Source organism: Lepidochelys kempii, chromosome 21 (genome assembly GCF_965140265.1).
Source record: "Lepidochelys kempii isolate rLepKem1 chromosome 21, rLepKem1.hap2, whole genome shotgun sequence".
In the NCBI taxonomy this organism is placed as follows: Eukaryota; Metazoa; Chordata; order Testudines; family Cheloniidae; genus Lepidochelys; species Lepidochelys kempii.
This window is the reverse complement of record NC_133276.1, coordinates 6,568,115-6,590,785: the sequence shown is the minus strand read 5'-3', so window position 1 is coordinate 6,590,785 and position 22,671 is coordinate 6,568,115. Positions and strand designations below refer to the sequence as shown.

Sequence of the window (22,671 nt, the reverse complement as noted above, 5' to 3'; positions counted from 1 at the left end):
TAAATAAATGCCATCTTTATTTTACCAAATATAATTTAAAAATCAGTTAAGTTGACATTTGTCAATTCAGTTATATCAACTATAAATATTTAAGACAGTCTTTTTTAATTTCATACAAAGAGGAACCCAACATTCTCTTCATTTGCAGCCAGGTCTAAAGTATACACGCATTCAAGTTCAACTGGTGAAAAATAAAAAAAAGAAGTTGTCCTTCAAAGCGTTTTAAAATTTAAATGTAAATTAAGTTCTTACCCTCCCCGCCCATCCTCCCTTCCCTCTGCCTGGTAAAACTTTAGGTACCTCACCCAAGTAGAGCTATCGCTCTTAAAACAATCGCCTCTACCTCCCTCAGTTTTTCAGCTGAGGCCATGGAGAGTTTCTCTCTTTCATTGGCACAAGTCTTTAGATACGGAACTGATGAGGCACGTAAAATAGTAAGAGGGGGGTCTACTAAAAGCTTAAGTGTTAGGGAAGGGAAATCTCCAATGTATCCCTCAATACTGGGCATGGAAGCAAGTGACCCGTTTTTTGTGTCGGTTAACGTTGAGGTGCAGGAGAAGGTCTCCAAGAAATTGGGACTTCAGTGCAGCAAAATTTCGACAGAAGCCCTGGACAAATTAGATTTGTGAGACGTCGCTGGGGTGAAGAGATGTGAATTTCAGAGCTACGATCACAAGTGACATTTGAAGAGAGCAGTTCCGAGGCCTTTTAACATAGGAATGAAAGCCCTCTGAAAACACACTCCTTACTAGCGCAGAGTCTGCGAGACCACACTCTACTAAGAACTGCAATTCTGTGATTTAAGGCAATCTTTACGTAAGCCAGGTCTCCCAAATACTCTGTACAGTTAAGGCCATAAAAAAAGAGGCGTCCCTCAAACAGTGTGAAATAGGAAACTGTTTTTCTACAAGTACCTTTAGACAGTGGTCCCTCAGCTCTTATCTTTCTGGCATGCAAGACACTAAATGTGGTTTGGTTTCAACATCTATATAGGTTCCTGTATTTTTTGGTATTGTTTCCCCATCAGTCCATGATGGAACTCCCCTTTTAGTTTCAAACCTGTCAACATGCCTGGCCTTAAACCAGGTCTCTAGCTCTGAACTGCATGGAAAGTGCCAAGCCGATTCCAGACTGGAATTTTGCAGCATGGGACTATTGATGGTCATGACAGATACACTTGGCTGGGCTGTTGCTGCCTTGCTCAGCCCACGGTAAGGGCAAGGTGGTGTGGTCTTCCAAGCAAATCACTCCCTCCCAAGGCAGTCAAGACAGCCATACTTACGTGGCTGTGGTAGAGTGCAGCTAGCCGATATACTGGGGTTGCTCAGAGCAGCAACAATCACCCCCTGAAACCGAGCCTCACTTAGGGTGAAGAAGGTCAAAATTCTACACAACACATTGAGGATCACTTCCCACTTGTTGAACGTAACACCTAGCTCTCTGGGAAGAGCCAAAAGGAGAAAAACAGCATTGTTTTAAGGAGCTTGTGGGAGAGACACAGAAGTTGACCCAGTATCAGAAAATAAGTGCCACTACAAGGGTGCAGGGTGTGTGTTCTGGAACGAGGAATGCATTTCAGACTTAAAAAGGGGGGGGGGGGGAGAGAAACTGAAGTCCTACATACAATTAAAAATCCAGCAACTTTAGGGTTATGTTGTAAAGCCTCAAATAAACCAGGTGAGCATGCCTTATAAGCATCTGGGGGTGGGAATGGAGGTTTAAAAGGGATCTTTCCGGCACACTCAGGCTAGTTCCCTAACCAGAATCTTGTTTGATTTAGAACCCAGGCATAAAGTAGGGCTTTGGGGGAGGATCTGGGGATGCCCCAAATCCTAGTTTATAGGGTGTTCCCTCCTGGGAGATGCCTATTCAGTTTATAATTAAAACAAACCTGAATTGTATCCTGAACATTGAATGCTTATGAACCAAAAGAGTGACACTTTACCTCTTGTGACGGGTGTGGGCTTCCTTTATGATCCGACTACTCAATCAACATTTCCAATATAACCTTGGTTCAGATGCTGTGGCTAGGAAATTGCACTTGGTGATTGTCTCTTACACTTTTTTTTTGTCCTTCCTAAAACTAGATTTCTCTGTACAAACTTGGCTTGAAATATAAACCACGTAAAATTCCCATTGAAAATAATGAGAATCCAGTATCAAAGCTGAAGTCCCAAGAGAGACAGAAGAAAGGGAAGGAGGAAAGAAGGGGATGATGGGGACAGCTAGTCTCCCACGTCTGTGTCCCGGTCACCGATGAGCCAGAGAATGTGGAAACTGAGAGCCAAGAGACCTGTCCCAAGTAGGTCACCCAGTGCCGTTAAGTAAGGGATGGAAAAGTTGTCAGGATCCAGGCCCCTACCCCACATCCAATGCACCATCCAGTCGGCAATGTAGAGTAGAATGAGAACCTGGAAAACAGACAAGAGGAAAGAGCCAGGTTAGCTACTAACGCAGACTTTCACGCCCCTTTCTTCCCCAGAACAAAGCTTTCCACCTGGGTTCTTCAAGTTCCTGTATACTCAGGCATTTGCAATTCAGCCTGATTGAAGAGCGAGCCCCTATTAATCCCATTCAAGCCTACGGAATAGCTCAGAACACTAAAAAGAGATGGGGCTGGTTGTTAAGAGGAACATCCTCAAACAAGGGAAAACTGAAGATTTGACGGTGGGCACATTTCAGATTGTAGGCATGTGGGAGAGGGGCATGCCTGCAGGCGAGCATTTAGGGGGCACAAGATGTGAGTTGGGTTTCTAATTGCCCAATGTGCCTTTGAAAACCTCCCTACTGCTCTATGCCCAATGCATCACCATCAGTTTATTTTAGGTGTATGAGAGAGTTCACTGCATGTGGGCTGAAAGCCTCCAAAATGAGGAGGCTCTGACCCAGATCCAAGTTTTGCAGCTCAGGTCACAAATCTAACCAAAATAAGAGAAAGGAGCTAGCGGACCCAGAGCCAGGGAAGTAAAGGCAGGATCCAATCCACGGTTCACACTGGGGTGACTCAGAGGTGAGCAGAAAGCCCAGCGAAAGGGGAGCAGAGTTGGAGCAGCAGAGTCCTGGGTTCCTGGAGGCAGGACAGCAGTCTCAGAGCAGTGACATGAATCCCCAGATGGTCAGGTTCTCACCTTTGCTCTAGGATAACACTGAGGGTATCCCAAGTCAGTAGTTCACACTGAGTCCTAAGCAAAGCCAGGAGAAATGCTCACAAATGCATCTAGCAGCAGATCAGGTACAGACATTTAAAGCCATCAACTTGTTACCGGAGTGAGGGCTGGAAGGATCAGGCCAAGGCCCCCTCCTTCACTACAATCCATTTAATTACCCATGAGCCCCCACTCTGCTTGCAAGCCTGTAGCTTCCCACAACGCAGCTAGCTCTCTGCAGGGGGAAGAGCACCAGGGACTTTAGAAAGTGGTGGCTAAAGGAAGCTTCCCTTCACATGTCCAGCACAGAGCAGGGGCTCGCGACTTAGAGTAGCAGCCTTGTCCAGTGCGCGCTGTTTTTCTTTCTTGTGGATGCTCTGACTCATTTCCTGGAGCTCAGCTTGGTTGTTGATTTTAGGGGGATGCTAAAACCAGGAACAACTTCCACCAGCACCAGGAGGTGGCTGTGTTCAGTAGGATAACTCTTTGGCCACAGTCTCCCCTCTGTCTGCCTGTGTAGTAGGGGAGGGATCTATTGACTGCCTGAGTTTCCTGAAATGCCAAAAATCACCCCTTACATCCCTGAGTGCACGCTCCTCACCTCAAGCACTGAGGGTTATTTTACACAGAATCGGTGAGGAGCATGGGAGCCTAGCCAGATGTCTCCTGTGTGAGAAAGGCCCAGCAAAGGGAGGAAGAGCCCCATGAGTCATGGGAGATGCTGCACATTTCACACCCTGTTTTCGCTGCCAAGCCGCTTAGACACTGTTCCGGCCCCACTTGGCACTCACGGCTCTTTACAGCCAAGGAAGTGAGTTTCCTGCTCCTGAGGATTTTAAAAGCCAAGCGTAGGCTGCAAAGCTATGGAAAGTGGAATAAGTACCCTGAGCACAGAAGGGAGTCTAATGCACTCATCTTCACAGGGTCACCGAAGCAGACAGAAGCACCCCGGTTTATCATGTGCTGCTCTGTTCTATGGGAATTTTAATTCGACTCCTGTGACAGCCATTTGTGAGACAGTGGGTCCCCTGCAGGGAAGGTGCTGTAGTGAGGAATGTAACAACTGACGAGGACTGAGCGGGGGACCCTGAACCAGCCAGCCCCACCTGACTGTTCCAGCTACAAAGGCTCTTAGGCTGCCCGCAGCACTGTAGTATCCAAAGGCCACCCAGTCGCGCATTAAGTGAGGTGACGGACATCTGTCACACGCGGCTCACTCTTGCCTCCTCTCGAGGGAGAGCTGCGTGGCCAGTGGAGTGGTTGGAACAGTAAGGAGCACGCTGCGCATCCCAAACTGCTCTGTTCTCTGTGGGGCATTTGGGATGCACGAAGAGCGCTAGATTGGGGCCAGGAGATGCCCATTTCATGCTCTCTCTCTAGTCAAGGGAAGGGGTATGTTGTGTAAGCTCCCTGGAGTAGGGACAGTCTTTGTGCTGCGGCTATATACAGCACCTAGCACAATGGGGTCCTGGATCATGACTGAGGCTATCAGGCATTATACTAAGTGCCAATAATAAAGGGATATTTTGCATTTGTCCCAGGTGCAAGAATCCTGTCATCTGTACTTGTAGCTCTGCACCTTGCAGATTCCCCTTACTTAGGAGAAAGTGCCTCACTCCATCCCACTTGTGAGGTTTGTCTACACTGAGGAGCGGCTGCCAATGGGTCCCACTGACCTGGTGCTGAAACCGTTTTCTCTGCGACTCTAAATGAGACAAAACCCATTTTCAGGAGCATGGGAGGGTGACCCATCACAGCCATGGGCCAGTTTTCTACTGCAGGTGGTGAATTAGTGTCCATTATTCTAGCATGGGGATCACAATCCACACAACGATTCACGCAGAGGGGGGTCAGGCAAAGCCAGCTCTTACCTGCAGAAGTGCAGCGGTCATGTAGAAGACTATGAAGATCAGGGTGAGCGTGGTATGCCCTCCCTGCATGGAGCTTATGGTGTAGAGGAAAACTAAGTGCCCAGGAACTACTAGGAGAAAGAGCACGCGGGCTGAGCGGGAATTCACATCTGGAAGGAAATTGAGAGGATGGAGCTCAGGATTTAAACAGATAATAAAACTCTGCAGCCAGCTCCCTGGGTGCCAGCATGGATGTGTCCACTAATCAGCAGACTACGTTCTAGTTGATCACATGCCACAGCATACTGGATCCACACCTCTATGTGCTAAGTGTAAGGAGAGTAACAGAAACGCCCCAGAGCGCCAAACACTGGCTTAGAGACCCACCCGTCCTGGGATCAGCTAGAGATAACACACTTCTGCTCCTAGCACAGACAGGGTCAAAAGGGACAAGCGAACGAAGAGGCTCTACACAGATCCCTGTGGCTATAGAAGTGGTACCTTTCGGCAGGTGCTCAGTACACTGCTTTCCATAATTCACTGGGAGGCTGAATTTACTAAGGGGAATTTATAAGAGCAACTAAAGCAAGGTGCTTGGTGCTCCCAAGGGCTGCACCTGCCCCCTTTTGGGGCTCATTTTTCCAACTCTCTGTCCAGCACAGCCTCACCGGACATCTCCCAACACACACACTGCAACAGATAATGTGACATCCGAGACCATAAAGCACCCTACTCAGCGCCACAAGGCCACTCTTCTGGGGGCTGCCCTGCCCTCAGAGGCCAGGCTGATCCGCTCCCAGGCTACGGGCTGCCCCAGGCATGGTAGAGAATAAAATCTCAGCACATGCACTGCATGAAATGCAAATCAGGCTTCCTGCTGCAATGTTCCCCCCACCATGTCCATCCTCACTTGAAACATCCGGGTCTGCAGCTAAATAATGGAAACATTACAGAGCCTCTATTAACAAGAACCTTTTCTGCAGCTTCAGTTCTGCCGGCCAGTCCAAGCCGAGCCACTGGCTGGCAGCCTCGAGGCAAGCGGGGAAGAAACCATTCCAATGCTGGGGACGCAGAGACACACCTGCCAATAAGGCAGCCTTGTTTTCCCAGCCCAACGGGGACATTCCACCTCACCAAAACAGCACTAACACGGTCTCTGTAAGCAAGAGTGCAGGCCGGGCCAGCGCCTGGTCTGTCTGCCTCCCAACAGATCTCAGCTCCCATTTCCCTTCCTTGCTGCTTAGTGACCCCTCCCGCAGTGAAGGCTGAGCCAGCTAATCGTCAAGCCATTTCATGACGCTGGTGAAGTGAACTGGAAATCCCCTAGCTCGGAAAGCCCCAGGGCACGGTGCTGGGTAAAAGGAACAGATACCTGAGCTGAAGAACGTGTTGCAGGGGGTGGGGCATTTGCGCGGGGCCATCTCTGAGCTCTCGCCCGGCATTCCGCTCATGTGGAGGTAAGTGGAGATGCGACTAGCCTGGACAGCCACCAGGTTGCCACCGACACCTGCAGGCCAGAAGGGGAGCAGTGAGAGCGAGTACCTAACCCACCCGCTGCAGAACTCGGGTGCACTTGAGACTTCTGGGGCCAAGTGCCACTCTATCGACCTTTGAACTTGAACCCTTTTCATGCCTACAGAACATTCAGACCAGCAGGTGAACGAGTCCTCTCTTGCTCCTCACAGGCAGAATTCTTTTGCTGCGTTGTCAGAAAGCAGCTGCAGCTGGCTCAGTTACAGACCAAGCTGTCAGCACCCCGACAGTATTTCTGGCCCACACTCCACTTTTGCCGGATGCAAAAAGCCAGAGAGAAAGGACCTCCCTTTGTGACCCCTGCTGCAACTGCATTATTGTAGAGCCTTAAGTGCTGTGCAAGGGGCACAAAAACAATGGGCCAGTCACTGCAGTAAGTTTAAAACTGCTAAGAATTTTGTTTGAAACACAGCGCATAACCTGCGGAACTCATTGCCACAAGAGCAAGAGATCATAGCATTTTTTAAAAAGTGTGCAACATACACATAATGAGCAGACCCCACAGTTCTATTAGCAAAGGAGCCTAAGACACTAGATGTTTCAGACCCAAGCTCAAGGAACAGGGAGGGGCAGACTGGATAAAATATTCAAAGACACTTACGTCCATAGGTGCATCTTCACTGAAGTATCAACTCAAGGGTAGATCACTTGAGATGCTTCCCTCATCTTAATCTATCACCAGGAGAAGCAACCACCCTACAGAGCAGCTGAGTTGCTCTAACACCCTATCTCAAGCCCAGGAGCCCAAACCCCATTGGCAGCAACATGTGCAGGCTCCTAAGTCACTTTTGAAAATGGGCCTTGGGCACTTTTGAAGATTCTACCCACTGTCTGGCAGGGACTGCCGAGAAGCTCACTGGCAGAGCAGAAGGGAACTCACCATTAATCACTGGCGTAAAGACGGCCATCCCCGCAAAGTTTGGATCCGACACAGTTTTGTCCAATATTAACCCTCCAACACTGCAAAGGAAGATATTGAAGGAGTTGATGCCCAAGAGAAAACCACTACTCAAAAGATCCAGAGACTCCCAAGTGATTACAAGGGTCAAACTTATTTCGGCATGAGAAGCAGTGCCCACTGTTTGTGAGGCTGATTACTGCAACTGTACACACTTCACAGCCATCTCTACCCATTTACACCATAGCAGCAGATGCACATGGACACTGGGGCCTCTTAAAGCTGGTGCATAATATCAGAGCATCGAGGGAAAAGAGTTACTCATGTGTCAGATTAAAAGACAGTTTTGGCTGGAGCCGCAGAGTCAGGCAGGGGTGCTTTCTCATGATGCAAGTTGCATTTTGGCACACGTCACACCAGCTGGTATGTAAGTTTCAGTCAGATAAAATTCCCCAACAGGAACAGAGACGGTAAATCCTTGTGTATGTGGTGTAGAAAGAGCCTTTGTCACGAACGCGTCTGGGGCAGTCACTTTCCAAAGATGGCTCTTGTGGTGAAGGCACTAGACTGGGACTCAGGAGGTCTGGGTTTATTTTCTGGCTGTGCCACAGACTCTCTATGTGATTCTGGGCAAGTCACTGTCTCTCAGTTCCCCACCTGTAGAACAGGGATAACAATACTTCCTCCCCCCCACTCTTTGAGACAGGGACTGTCTCACTATGGGTTTGTAGAATGCCCAGCCTGGGGGGGCCCTGACCCCAGGTGGGACCCTTAGATGCTAAGATGACAGCAAACAGACAGGTACTTGGGGACCCTGTTTTAGGAGATACTTGTTTGGTGCACATTAAAATCAGTTTGACATACAGCAGGTGAAATCGTGCTCTCGGTTCCACCCTCTGACAGTTGCATAGGTTTAGGAGCAGAATTAGCTCACTTCTGCTGGAGGGACGTGCCATTGTTGGTCTGTTACTGGAGAGGGGCCTGGGCTGTAGATCTGAACTCTAACATTTGAAGGGGTTCAGTTCCACCACCTCCATTTCTTCTGCCCAGCATGCACCACTTGGGCGAGCGCCTGAAGGGAAGCCAGGGTGTCCCTTTCTGGTGGGGCTGGAGCAAAACAGTCATTTCATGCCTTCCTACCTGCTAATAGCCATAGCAATGATGACTGGCTCCCACCCAGAGTACAGCACCTCCCGGGTTACTGGATTCCTCTTGGCAATGATGATCCAGAGTGGTAGCAGGGCTATGAAGAAGGCACACACCAAAGGATTCACGTATGCTTTGTCCTCTGAAAAGAGAGGCAACAGGTCAACAAGTCCTCCCACCAGGATGTCATGGGGTCATGGGGTCCAGCAGTGTTGGACAGCAGACCTTGTCCCATTTCCCCTCTGACCTCAGGCCCTGGGAGTCTGCGAGAGCCAGATATGGCCACCCTGCCTTCAGGAGGTACGCTCTTGTCCAGGCTGCCTTCTCTGGATCAGCTCTGACCGCTGCTGATGACGTGCCCTCTAGGAAAAGCCCCGTTTCCAGCCTCTCACCCTGTCCAGCCTTCACTGCTGGGCAAAACCTAGCAGCCACACCTGCCCTCTCCTTGGAATGCAGTTGAAGACATGCCCCAACCAAGGAGACAGCCACAGCTCTGCTACTAGGGACCCTCCCAAGCCTTAAGCCAATGACACTCTAGCTTCTGGCACTTGCCAAAAAGCACCCCTTGCTTATCTGACTGGGAGGGTGCACCCAGAGCACACCCGCAAGCCTCTCCGCACCTGTGTGGTCTATGAAGATCCTTTACATTTCTCTCCCCTCCCGCCAGTCATCTCTGAATGTGCCTTAGAGAGGCAGCCTCAAGGTCAGGCATTAAGTAGATCTCCCTAACAACTAGAATGGAGGGCAAGACGCAAAGGAAATGCTGCAGAGCAGGTAGGCATCTCTCACATCTCACCCAGCTCTATGTAGAGGCCCCAGCTGATCCCCGAAAGCAGCGCCAAGGTGATGAGGTCCCCCAGGCTGGCGGCAATGGGCGTGGCCACGTTATCCGGGTTGATCCCTATCTTTCTGGATCCAATGATGACGCCGATCATGATCATTCCTAGGCCGAGAGGAAGAAACGGTATGAGCCGAAGGGCACCGCTGCTCAGGCGGAGCGAGCGCGGCCGAGGGTTCAGGCTTACCCAGCACGAGTGATGCTATGAAGGCGGTGGCCACACTACTGGCACAGAGCAGGATGGCATGGCCAATGCTGAAGTGCCCGTCTGGGATCCAGCCAAATATCACGGCAGCAATGGAAGCCAGGAAACCCACCACTGTAGCTTGAACCTAGCAAACGCACACACTAGGGGTTAAACCAGACACGGGTTGGGAAGAGAGAGAGAAACCACAGTCCCAGTCCCACCTGGATTAGTTGGGAGGAGGAAGAGACTGCAATTTACCAGTGCGGGGGAAAGGGGGGAGAGAAAAGGGACTTTTAGGGAGGACTGATTAGGGCACAAGAAGTCACCATTTGCTTTTCCACCAGACATTCAGCATCAGTATTTAAACTCTCCTTCCAGTGTCACTGCTGGGCACACACACACACCCCCACCCCTGCACACACACACACACACACACACACACACACCCCCCTCCATTTCCCCCAGTTTACCTGAATCAGAGCCATGTTCCCCATTATCATCCTCCAGAGCTCCTTGGGTGTGTCCATGTGCCCGATATTAGCCTGTAGGAAGAGACCATGGTATCGGTTACACTGAACCCCTCTCAGATGGCTAGTGCTCAGGGAACTTGATCACAGTGGCGGTACATTTGTCGTGGAGCAGGGGAGAACAATTCGAGACACAAGCCCTCTGGGATGGTGGCTCGGGAAGGAAAAAAAATGAGCATTCCATTGCCTTTCGTGAAGGCTCCCCATTCTGCAACATTCCTAACAGCCCCATGTGTCACCCGCGTGACAGGAACAGAGCAGCAGAATGTGGACACTAGCAAGGTGGCCAGTCACCTCCCATCTCCAGCTGAGGGGGGAATGAGCTGCAGAGTCAAGATGGCTTCCTCTATTGCTTTTGGGGTTCCCAAGGTCCTCAACTCTTGCAGACAAAAGAGAATCCAGCACCCAACATCTGACAGATCAGTGAAGGAGGAGCTGTCTTGGTCTACTGCCCTGAGCATAAGACCGGGTGGCAGGAATGCTCAAGTTCTAAGCCCAGAGCCACACTCCAGTCCCCCTTAATTGCCTCCATTCTCCTAGCTGCAGAAGCAGGGTTAACATGTATGCCACAAGGGAAGAGCAAAGATTCAGCGTTTGCCAAGTGCTCTGGAGACCAGGGTCTACAAAGGCTTTGCTAGCGAATCTGGGATGGCGGCAGGACCTTCTCCCTTCCCCTTTAACACACGCTGGAACGGGGAATGAGGCATTGCTGATGCTTTCCCAATGGAGCTCCTAATACCACGTCTCACGACCAATTCTGGCTCACACCCATCTGGGTCACACTGCTCCTGCAGCTGGCCAAAGGGCTCAGTACCCCAGCTCTGCTATCACATTGGACCCTAAGCTCTGATAAAGAAGGCCAGGGTGATGGCAATGAGAGTTTTTCCTTTTAAACAACGTTAGGTAAACAAAGCTAATGCCCTGTGGAAGCCTGGTGAGTGGTGGGAAGCAGCCACAGCACATGGGGTTCTTTTGGCACCAGCATGGCTGTTTAAGCACTAATCAGCTTAAACAGAACGGACTGAAAGTTGCTTTAATCTGGCAGCAGACAAGTTTGCTATTTTGCAACATTGGAGCGGAGTTACTGCAGAAGGCCCTGCCATCCTGTCCCTTGCAGGTCTCTATGCGATGTAGAGACATTAGGTATCACAGCACCCCCAGTGACTATGAAGATCAGGGTGAGCATGGTGTGCCCGCCCCGCACGGTGCTGATGGTGTAGAGACATGTCTGTCTCTCATAACAGAAACAGATGCACAGAGAGGGGAAGCGACAAGCCAAAGGACAGAGTGACCGAGTGTCAGAAATAGAACCCAGTGTCCTGACTGCCAGGCCCCGTTTCAAGCCATGAGCCTATGCAGATCCGGCAGTACAGTGTGGAAAGGATTCCCTAAAGCACAAGCAAGGCCATTAACAGGTAGAAGGGATGTGGTGGCAGTTTCCTCCCCTCCAGTTTCTGTGCCAGAGAGAAATCATGGTCAAGCAGCTCAAATCAGCATGCTTTCCCAACTGCCCAGTCCCTGCCACTTCTTGTACATTTCCAGAGCACCTTCCAAGCCAGCAACTGCAGAGGCTCTGACAAAGTACTTCATCCACTGAAGTGCAGCCATTTCTGGGGTGGAGCACGGCAACTCTAAACTGTTCAGGACAGGAAGGGAAGAAAAACAATGTGGCCAACCACGTCAAACAGAACAGCTGCCCTCATTGGAATGTGGCCGTGACTCCAGGGTAACACCCCTCCTCTTGCGGCATTCGACCTACAGTGTCAAAGAAGTCTTGTGTCTCATTTGAATTCTATCCCCAGGCCTCAAGGTTACAGGGCACAAGGCAGATGGGTAGAAGGATACAGGACCATTCTCTTCAGGAAGGAAGAGCATCCATGCCTGAAAAGAAGTCTTCAGACGCAAAGAGAGCCTGGGTTTAAGGGGCATTCTCAGGAATTTCTGCAGTCTGGCAAGTTCAGCGGGGTTAGAGGGGGAGAAAGAGACAACTCCAGGGACATTCAGCACATACCCCACAGGTATTCTAGCTCAGTATGAAGCTGGATCTTAAATTCCTACCATCAGGTCTGGATTACCATAACCTGGCTGTAGTCAGTAGCAACAAGATTTTAATCCCCTAACAGGAAAGTTTTGCTTCCTAATGGTGAAGGAACTGGCTGGGGAGCCTTAATGCAGCGTTAATGAGGAACGTGCAGCCTGTGGAAGCCATTCCAGGCTGCTGTCCTGCAGAGCCAACACAGTGATCATGTTGTCCCAAGCGATTCCTTTGAGAAGGGCTCTCCGCTGCCACTCTACAGGTGGTCTCTTATGCCTAGGAAGGAGCAGAGCAAGAGGGGAATAAAAAGCAAGCCAGACGGGTCATCAGATCCCATCACATGTGGACCCCGAGGAGGCCAGAAGGGAGTTTAGTAGTTTAAAAGGCAGCGTGTCATCCCCCCAGCACCATACACCAAGCTAGAACAGATCCCTTTATGGCCCAGAAGCCAAGCTAATTTCTCCACACTAGTCAGATCAAGGTCATGGCATGTCAGCAGGCGGCACAAGGAGACCCAGCTGGCACGGGCAGGGCTGCTCTCAGGCACAGAGCATCAGCGGGAGGCAGATAGGCCAGGTCATTGCTCTCTCTGTGCCCTGGTTCTCTTGTGGCCCTGCTGTGGACACAGAGGGAGATAGAAAAGTTTGGCATTCCCGTGACTTTCTGCACAGCATGGGCAGTCTCGGTTCCCCGCCAAGACCCCAGCCCTGGGCCAGCACCACTGCTGGGAAGGAGGGGGATGGAGGAAGCGGTGCCACTCTGCCTTTGCCCCAGAAGAGCTAAGCTCTGATCCCAGCGATGCGGGGGGGGGAGGGGGCGCAAGCTTAGTGCTTGGCTGGACAGAGCCAAGCCATCCCGCCGAGGAAACTGCTTGCTCCTCCACCCCAGCCCAGCCCCCCAAAAGACCTCACAGCCCTTACGTGCTCCAAACAATAAGGATGAAACAAAGGGATTTGTTTCCCGAAGTGGAAGAGCAAACAAAGTCTGGCCTGCACTGACATTAGCTTCACCACTCAGCCTTTGCCTCTGGCAGAATTGCAGCTGGCTTCTGCTCCCACCTGGCACAATGAGGAGGGGAAAGCTTGTTCCCACCATCAGCTGGAGACAAGGAGGCTTGTCAGCCTCAGCAGCAGGCGCAGCCTGCCAGCTGGTAGTTGGCAATGTCATTTCCCGGCCAGATCTCTGCTTGCTTCTCAGGAGCAAGGGAACTAGGGCCAAGAGCTGCAGAGGCTGGATTGAAGGAGGAAGAGGAGTTGTTCTAGTCAGAGGTAACCAGCTGGGGGGTTGTAGCGGTAGGATGCCCTCTGTGCTTCACCGTACATGCAGAGCTGAACCAAGAGCTAATCCAGATAGAGCCACTTCCTCGCTCCCCACCCTGATGTTGGCCAGGGAGCCCCGATTCTGATGCAGGGGCTAGAGACTAAGCAACCCACCTCTCTGCAAACTAGACGCCTCCAAAACACTGAGCCAGCGTGACATGGCAACCCAAGCCTCACTGTGCACCGGAGCAGGGCCCCGCAGGACACATGCTGGGCAGCAGGCAGAGGAGAGGGAGCAGCTCTCAGAACCACAGCTGGCATTATTCCCCTGGCTCAGGGCTCAGAGGTAGTAAAGAGGCATGGCCGAGATAGAGACACACGCAACTCTCCCCAAGCTTTCTGCCAGCTGTGCTCACTGCTCCCCTCCAATCTGACCGTGTCCAGGAAGTCCTGCCCGTGCATTGTCCCAAAATCCTCCCTGGCTAGCAGTCTGAGTCAGCAATTTCTGAGCACAGGTTCCTGCGCCTCTGTCCCCTGAAGACCAGGTCCGGGCTGAATGTGTTAATTCAGGGGGTGGAGAGAATTAAGAGTTGAGCTGCAGGCAGCTGGTACTTTTGTGCTTTAAGAATCACAGCTGCGGACCCGTTGTGGGGTCTGCTGTGAGGCATGGAAACATTCAGCAGTCACCTGTTGTCACACCCTGGAGGAATGCGCTTTACGGAAAGGGAGGAGAATTTCCAATCCCGAACAGGAAAGGATTGCAGGCCTCCTGCGTGGCTCGGCTACAGGGACAGACCGCTATAGTAGTGCCCGAGCACTGACCAGAAGCAGTTCGGTTTTAACTGCGTTGGCTTGGTATTCAGGCACCTAGCCTAGTCCGGTCTGAGCTGTCTGGTGCGCCTGCCCCCATCTCAGTTGGGAAGCTCACTATTTTATGGATCTGGCCATTGCACTCACACAGAGGCCATGCCCGATCTTGCCGTTCTATTGACTCCTAGAGGTTTTCAGCTAGGATGCCAATGCTCTCTGGAGGATTCTACTGGACAGGCCCCTGCAGCACGATTTCTCTCAAAGCGCTGCAGCCTCTGCCACACACAGGCTTTCCCCAGCCTGCTTTTGGGCCATTTCTGTATTCAGTTTCCTGAAGCACAAATCAGATCCCCTTCAACTAGATCAGAACTCTCCCAGCAAAATACACCCACCCCTTTTCTGGATCCAGCGCAGAGCAGCACTCAGGGCAGGGGAGAGCCGTGCACCAGGTGTTAGGACTTTAAACAGTCTTCCTGCTCGACTCATATTCAAAACCCCTTCCTGAATTGCCAGGCTCTTGACAAAGTGGCCACGGTGACAGAGGGCAATTTCCCGCAATATGCTGGACATGCCCTATCAAATTAAGTTGAATACCTTCAGGGTCCACCATATTAAACCTGCAATTGTTGATGTATCATTTTAGGACTGCATGTAACTTTTCCAGGAGACTGACTAATGTAAACCCTGGGGAAATGTAAGGAACTTAAAAAAAAACATTTGTGACAATGTGTGTGAAATAGGCTTCATAGGAGGTATTAGAGAGGCCATTAGAGAGCTGGGGTGATCCCTGGGAAGCTTATTACCATGCGTGTAGGTTCTTTTATTGTTTTTAATAGGTTCTCTTTGTAATGTTTTTACCCTAAAAATAAATAAGTGCATGGAAAGAGCTGGGTAGTAGCCTAACTGTGTCAGTTACTCTGTTATTAGTCTCTGTGCTGGGATCTGCTTACAACCCTTCAGCCTGAAGATACCCCAGTCAGAAGGGAGAGACGTGTGTCTCCATCCACACATGGCAACAGCCTGTGTGTGCCCTTGCTGGACCATTGAGGGGAAATACAGGTGTAGTTGCCATGAACTGTGACAGGCACCTCTTTTGCCGACTGCTTATCTGACTTGATCCTGAAGTCCCCCTGCTTATGGGAGATGCTTAAAAGCAGGTTCTTCTCTTCCACCCACTCACCCCAAAAAGGGGTGGTTCTCTCTCATGACTCAGTACGCTGCTAATCGAACCAGGGCAGGTGCAATAGCTGTGTGAGCGGGCGTCCTGGACACAGGACACCCATGAAGATAGTTCAGGGACAGAGAGAGAGGGGGAAGAGAAGGGACGGGGCGGGGGCAGACAGGAAACGTCTCGACTGCTCTGACTGGATGGAATCACGAAGAGGAAGGGTAACATTTATCCGGATTTCAGGAACACTCGCTACTGTGTAATACTGAAAACTCACTGAGAAGCACAGCGAGTCCTGACCTCGGAGGGCAAACCAAATGAATGGACTGGCAGTGGCATTGGCCAGGGGAGAGCTGGTGCAGCCTGGGATAGAGAGGGGAAACTGGTGGAGCCTTTCAGACTGGCAAGCCCACAATGATACAGTTCAGAGCAACTGCAAAATGAAGTGTCTATATCTAGGCAAATCCATCAGTGATTTAAGCCACCACAAAGTCAGTGGAAGGCGCAAAGGAGTCCACGGGCAGGGGCTACATGGCAGGCCTTCCCCACAACAACTCTCTTTTACCCCTCCTCTCCATAGACAAACACAAGCAGACATGGAACATCCCTCCCCATCCCGTCCTAGATACTCACAGCTGTAGAAAGACGAGATGCCAGTGTCATCTCTAGGTTCCCCTTCAGTCCCAGCAATGCAGGAACCAGGATAAACACTTCAGTCACATATTTGAAAACGTCCCAGTGCTGCAAGACAAAAAGTGTTTATGTATTCATTCATATTTGCTCTCTCTCGCTCTCTCCCCCGCCTCTCCCCCCCCGCCTTTTTGTTCTGTTTGGACAGCACCTAACGCAAATGGGTTCCTGCTCCATAACTGGAGTTACCAGACACTACAATACAATACCAGCCAGACTGTAGAGGAGCTTAATTTCTAGCTCTCCTTCCTTCAGAAGTACATCTGTGGCAAGTGAAACACGGAACTGGTCATAACTGTAATTCCCCAACCCCAAATACTTTGGCTCTACCCCCAGCCATGGCTCCATTCCTTCCCTGTTTCGAGACCACGGGACAGCCAAGCTCTTTACAAAGTGCATCCAAATGTTGGAAGGCCGCTGTTTTCCTAGAGCAATGACTGGAGTCATCCTCCACCTCCTACTGGAGCATGAAAGGCAGGGGCAGGATCCAAACACTGTGCCTCTTTTTGTCAATGGTAGGAGCCTGTTTTATTGTTGATCAAGCGTCTATCTACTGACACCAACAGGCCCTGCTCTTATGAACGGATGCAGACATGTTACACAGTTATCACCTACCTGTGCTACATGTTCATTTGGAAGTGAATTTCATTATTTTCACAGTTGGACATTTTGACTCCGTGTGGCCCGTGAATACACAAAACTAGAACAAACCTTCCCTGGGACGTTGCAGCGTTATTCTGATGTTTCATTTGCTTGACAGTAGCCTCTGCAGGCCCAGCAGAGATCACAGCCCCATTGTGCGAGGGGCTGCATATATATACACCTCGTAAGAGAGGGTCCCTGCCCTGGAAAGCTCACGGTCTAAACAGACAAGACACTTTACAAACATGGAAACCGAGGCACAGACAGATCCAGTGTTGGACAGTCACTTGAAGTGTTTGGCAGAGCCAGGAATTGAACCCAGGTCTCGGTCCCAGTCCAGTGCCCGACCCACAAGACCATCCCCTCCGCGTATGGGGTGCAAACACAGACGTCATGCTGCCAAAATTTCCACTGCCTTCCTCCTCCGCCAACCCCAGAAAAAGACAGCATCACATGCTCTTGGCTTCTGCCGGAGCAGGACAGACTGATTTATCCCGCTAAGGGAGGGAGTCCGCCCTTGCTCGCTCTGGAACCTGCACTGCTAGGAGACATGCTGCTGCCTACTCCGCCCCCACAGCCAAGTCGGTTTCCTTGTGCTCAAGACAGAGCTAAACACTGGACTGTTCAGGAAAGAGATGAAGAGTAATTGCAGGGTAAAGAGACCAACAGCAGAGCAGCTGGCTTCCTAAGGCAGGATGGGAAACAAACCACCCAGACCACAGCTGAAAAACAGAAGGCCTGGAAAAACCACAAGGGGTCGATGCTTTACTTTCATAAGCGCTGAGCAAAAGGCTTTTTTACCCCCTCTATTGCTCAGTTCCTGCCTGCCCGCAAGGGGAGCTAAGCACCATCGGAATAGATCTGCATGGCAATGGTGGTGTCTCAGTCTCTTTGAGAAAGGCCCATCTGCCTTCCCAACAATACGTACCTTATGCAGCTTCCCTTAGGCAACACTACAGAGAACACCATGAGTTGCCTCTCTCCTGACAGGATGGTGGGGACACAGACAGGACGCTTTTCCCTTCCCATGGTGGCACACGCTGGTATCTCAAAAGACGGGGGCACGGGTCAAAACCGAGTCTGAATGGAAGGCCGTTTCATTGTGTCCTGGCACTCCCCCATCAAGCTGTACCTACCTGTTGTCTCAAGTCTAATACCTGGACTGTAAGTTCTTTGGGGGCAAGAAGTGTTTTTGTGTTCTGTTTGTACAGAACCTAGCACAGGGGGGTCCTGGTCCATAGCTAGGGCTTCCGGGTGCTATGGTAACACAAATTAGTAACAGCAAAGGCTGGGCAAGACTCAGACAGGTGCAACGGCACCAGGATGACCGTGCTCTCTAGAAAGGCTGCCACCAGATGTTCCCACAATTAACGTATTTGCAACTACGGCTCCTGCTGCTCTCATGATATCCACTAAGGCCTTGACTACGACGGGCTGTTTAGATCTCCCACAGCTGCACTGCCGTTGGTGCAGCTCTAGATTGGCAGAGATCCCAACAGCTGGCCAGATGTGTGCTCTCGTCTATTACAAGGAGCCCTGCACACTTAAAACTTACTGCAAATAGACAGCTCTTTACCTGCATTAGTAACCCCTTCCCGCGGGGAAGGATTTCAATCACCTTGTTTATTTTTCCAATTTTTGTGTCCTCTACCTTCAGTGCTGGGACAACAGGAGTCAGGGAGGACAGGTTCTCCACCAGGTTCTCAGCACTGCAGTGACTGGAGTCAGTGGGGCTGCTCAGGGAAGATGACATGCTCTTGTTCAATCACAAGTTGGACCAGGAGGAGGACTCATTGGGCAAAGTTCCATGGTCTGTGTTACTCAGGTCAGACTAGATCATCTGAAGGGTCCCTTCTGGGCTTAAAAAATAAGTCTATGGATACACCGAGACATCTGGGCACTTCACACTCTGACAAAAGGATCTTTAGAGAGGCAACAAGGTCAAGTAGTCACGCTTGGCCTCCCACATCAAGCACTTTGGAAAATGAGCTCAGCTATTTATTATTTCATCTGGGGCTCAGTGTGGCCAAGGGGACTGTTGCTCTGGGAGAGCTCCAGGGCTTTTAAAAATCTCCCCCATCGACCAAGTCCAAGCCAGGACATGTGGAAACAGTAGGCAGAGCAAGTATTAGCCTGGGAGCTAGAGAACAAGAGAGGGCCACAGGGTCAGTCTGTATCCAGCAGCCCCTTCGTATTAATTATACAAGAGCCCTGCCTTTGCCACAAGTGACACGACAGCGGGAGGTCCAGGCGGCAGCAAAAGGAACCTCCAGCCCTCCCCCTCTCTTGACCACATATATCGCCATTGTACATTGACCTTTAAAAGTCTGCACAGTATGCTAGTGCCAAGAGAGCGGCTGTAACTTGTAACCAGAACCTGCTACAGCACGTTCCCTCAGCAGGGCAGACACTGTGCCAAGCCAGGAATGTTCCTAGAAGGGGCGGGGGGGGGGGAGCCACTTCCAAGGAAGGAAAACAAGACTTTTCACCTGCATCAGCAGCTTGCTTGCTGCAGAGGGCAGGACCCATGGGCTCCTGCCAACTTTCTTCTTATAAGATGTTACATAAGCCCAACATACAGGCATATTTATATCAGCCCCAATGCCTCCTATGGGGCACAAAGCTCACAGCAGTGGAGCGTGCCCAATGAACAGGCCTTTAGGGGATAAATCAACTCCCCCGCCCCCACTTAAGTGCTATTGTGCACAGAACTTCAGCAGAGACCCATGCCATTGACAGAGTCATTCAAATTCCCTCGCCCCTGTCAACAGCATGAGGAGAAAGTGTTTCTAAGGCTGAAGAGGGGAATCAGACAGTCAACAGAAAGACCTAACAAATCCTGGCAGTCTCAGCTGTCTGCTGACACATCTACTGACTTGAAATTTGGGCAGTACTTGATCTGTGCCAGGGCTTGGCAGTTCATAGCCCCGGCACCGCTGGGCTTCCTGCATCAATTCTGAATGCAAAATAATTGCTTGAGCCCTGGCACCTCTTTCATTACAAATTAAACACTGAACTTGGAGTAAAACTTTCAGAAGCACAAGAAGCTAAATCCCTTTTCAAACATGACTTAGGCACTTCAGAACCCAACTTTAAATGAAAGTCAGCGAGACTTATGTTCTTAAATCCCATTAACTTTCATTGAAAATAAAGTCTCATTTTGAAAAGCACCTTTGGAAGTAAGGTGCTTTGAAAGTTTTACCAAGTCAAGCTTTTAAATTCTTGGTAGTAACAAGGGCTAAAAATACATGAGAGTGAGACGTGGACTCTTTCCACTTCACATGCTACACTGTCAGTTAAGCTCCACAGCAGAGAGTATTATGGGTGATCAGTCATAGAAGACACAAAGGATAAATTGCTTCATGGTCAGACCACAGGATGTATTTGCAGCCCTAGCAGTTAGGAAAGTAGGAGTGCCTGGAGACTGAATTTCCACCCCTTGAAAATAAATATGGAACCACATCAAACTTTTTTAAATTTTCAAGTCACACAAACTTCCAACGGTAGCCGCACTTTAAGGTCACGGACTATACTTGTAAAGTTCAAGAGCTAGCACATGCCATCAACAGTCACCCACCTGCCAAGTGGAGCTTTTGCAACAGTCTTGCTGAACAAGAGATGACCCAGGCCTGTGCAAAAGTGCTGTTACTTCAAGGACAACAGCTGCATCTAAAACTCCGTCGTGTGTTTTGGGTAACCATATTTGGGTGTTTCAGAGCAGCACAGTTCTAAGCAGGAGCAGGGTCTCCTCATTCAGAGGAGACTCCAGCAGCATGATGTTTAGTGATCCCTTGAAAGGAAGGGGTGAAGCACCCTGGGGAGGACACAAGGCCAGAGAGCACCTTAGTAAAGACACTTGGCATATTCTGCCTTCCGTCCCCATGCCACCCCTGGAGTGTTAGGTCCAGGGACTGGGTCCCACCCTCTACAAACCAAACCCAGAAGTCAGGCCCTGGTTGCCAGTAAATACTTGGTGCCACCTGCAACCTGGAAAAACACAATTGTTCCAACACCACTTCGCTTTGAGTCATTTGACCCCAAAATTCAGGGTATGTGTGCGCAAAATGCAGGTGACAAGGAGATTTCATGTCATGTACGGTTCTCCTCGTGAATTACAGGCATGTGCAGGGACCATGGCCCCATTCCATATCTGACATAACTTTCTATGGGCTGGACAATGATCAAAGAGAGTAAACATGAGATGCCCATCCTAGCTCCTTCCCTCTCTCCTTCACACACCCTCTTCAGCTCAATCCCCACTGGCAGAGTCAAGCTGTGCTTAGATCATGTTATAAGCCACATGGGCAGATCGTGATCCACCAGCTCCCAAACTCGATGCTCCACCAAAGAGCGGGTTAGTTCTTATGTATTTCTCCTATTATACAACATACTGGCCATGCCACATCTAGGGCCACCAGCTACATACCCTCCCTCATGCCAATTACGGTAGTACCTCAACCTCTGGAACAACGGGCTTCGGAGATGCTCTCACCGGACTACAGCCAGTCATGCTGTGTACATCAAAAGCAACGTAACAGACGTCCACCCCCAGAAAGACACGACCCTCCCCATTCAGCCCACCCCCAAGGGGGAGCAGACAAGCCTTGCAGCACGCCCAGATGGCATGGTCAACAAGCCAGGGCTCTGCGGATGGAAGGGGGCTGTCCCAGTGGCTTCCTGTTGTAGGAGTGCCACAGGCTTTGCCCACTGGTCAGAACCCTGCTCTCCAGGAGCACAAAGGGGTAGAGGCCTCTCTGATCCCAGAGAGGGCTCCCCTTGCTGAATGGCAAATTCTCAGCACGCTCTCTTGTTAGCAGCAGGAACAGCTCAACGGGGCAAGACAGGGCTAGCCCGCAGCGCTAGCTTTCACTGGGCAGAGACCAATACACCCAGCAGGGAAGAAGCTTTCCTCCCCAACGGCCCCCTCCAGAACTGCCCTGTGCAATGGGTGAGCAATCCCTCTGCACCGCGGGCAGTTTGGTCAAGACAACAAAGGCACTGCCCTTTACCAAGAGGGCCACCCCCAGATCTTGCAGGAGCGCACGTCAAAAAGACAGACCGCCTGGGTTTTTGTCCCATGGCCTTTCGATCAATCATTTAATACCAAGGCTAAAGGCACCTACTGAGAAGGTGGCAGCACACCCTGCATAGTTATGTGTTGAGAAGCCAGGTGACTGAGGAATGATGAAGTTTGACTTCAGAAATAAAAGAGGGCTACCAATCCAGTAAGCTGCCGTGTTACCGCTTCCCCCCTGCACTGTGTTACTCCCACCTCCACCCCCACTGTCTTTAGGGCAGATCTTTGTTTAGAGGAACCTTCAGGTTGATTTAGGTCTTCAAAAAGAGCAGGGACTCAAAACCGGTGACTAAGGGGTGGGGCTATTTTAAAAATAAATGTCCCAGTAAAGCCATAGGAATTGCCACACCAGATGAGACCGAGGGTCCGTCCAGTGGGCAGTACTAGCTGCTTCGAAGGGAGGCCCACAAATGGCTTTAAGGGACAGGTCTGCAGTGAACTGGAGGGAGAGCGGGAAGGAGAAATATCGTTCTAACCCCAGGTAGGTGAGGCTCACAAAACCAAGATTTCTCTTTTGATTTAAACATTCCCCAGCAGCTCAGACATGGTAGAGCTAGTACACTAAACCCAAGACTGAAACTACCGGGTGTTGTCTCCATGCTGTGCCATAGCAATAAGTGACTGCGGTTAAAGTATTTTCACGTTGAATGATTTAGAGCAGCGTTTCCCAAACTTGGGACACCGCTTGTTCAGGGAAAGCCCCTGGCGGGCCAGGCCGGTTTGTTTACCTGCCGCATCCGCAGGTTCGGCCGATTGCGGCTCCCACTGGCCGTGGTTCGCTCTGCCCGGCCAACGGGGGCTGCGGGAAGCGGTGCGGGCCGAGGGACATACTGGCCGATGTTTCCCGCAGCCACCATTGGCCGGG

The 22,671-nt window shown here is 50.7% G+C and overlaps 1 protein-coding gene across 9 annotated transcripts in view; it reads right to left on the bottom strand.

Annotated features, from left to right (window-relative positions):
* The window catches only part of SLC41A1 (solute carrier family 41 member 1), a 30,345-nt gene continuing 7,674 nt past the window's right edge, over nucleotides 1-22,671 (bottom strand). For 6 of the 9 annotated variants that reach the window (XM_073319876.1, XM_073319873.1, XM_073319874.1 and 3 more), the window contains 9 exons: nucleotides 16,031-16,138; nucleotides 10,069-10,140; nucleotides 9,599-9,743; nucleotides 9,370-9,516; nucleotides 8,568-8,715; nucleotides 7,410-7,489; nucleotides 6,369-6,503; nucleotides 5,018-5,166; nucleotides 1-2,411 (listed from right to left, as the gene is read on the bottom strand). In XM_073319876.1, coding sequence (XP_073175977.1) covers nucleotides 2,226-2,411; nucleotides 5,018-5,166; nucleotides 6,369-6,503; nucleotides 7,410-7,489; nucleotides 8,568-8,715; nucleotides 9,370-9,516; nucleotides 9,599-9,743; nucleotides 10,069-10,140; nucleotides 16,031-16,138 — 1,170 coding nt within the window. In that variant the 3' untranslated portion in view covers nucleotides 1-2,225. Of the gene's footprint in view, nucleotides 2,412-5,017; nucleotides 5,167-6,368; nucleotides 6,504-7,409; nucleotides 7,490-8,567; nucleotides 8,716-9,369; nucleotides 9,517-9,598; nucleotides 9,744-10,068; nucleotides 10,141-16,030; nucleotides 16,139-20,306; nucleotides 22,514-22,671 lie in introns of those variants that run through there. The other 3 variants (XR_012155815.1, XM_073319878.1, XM_073319875.1) reach the window with 3 other exon arrangements.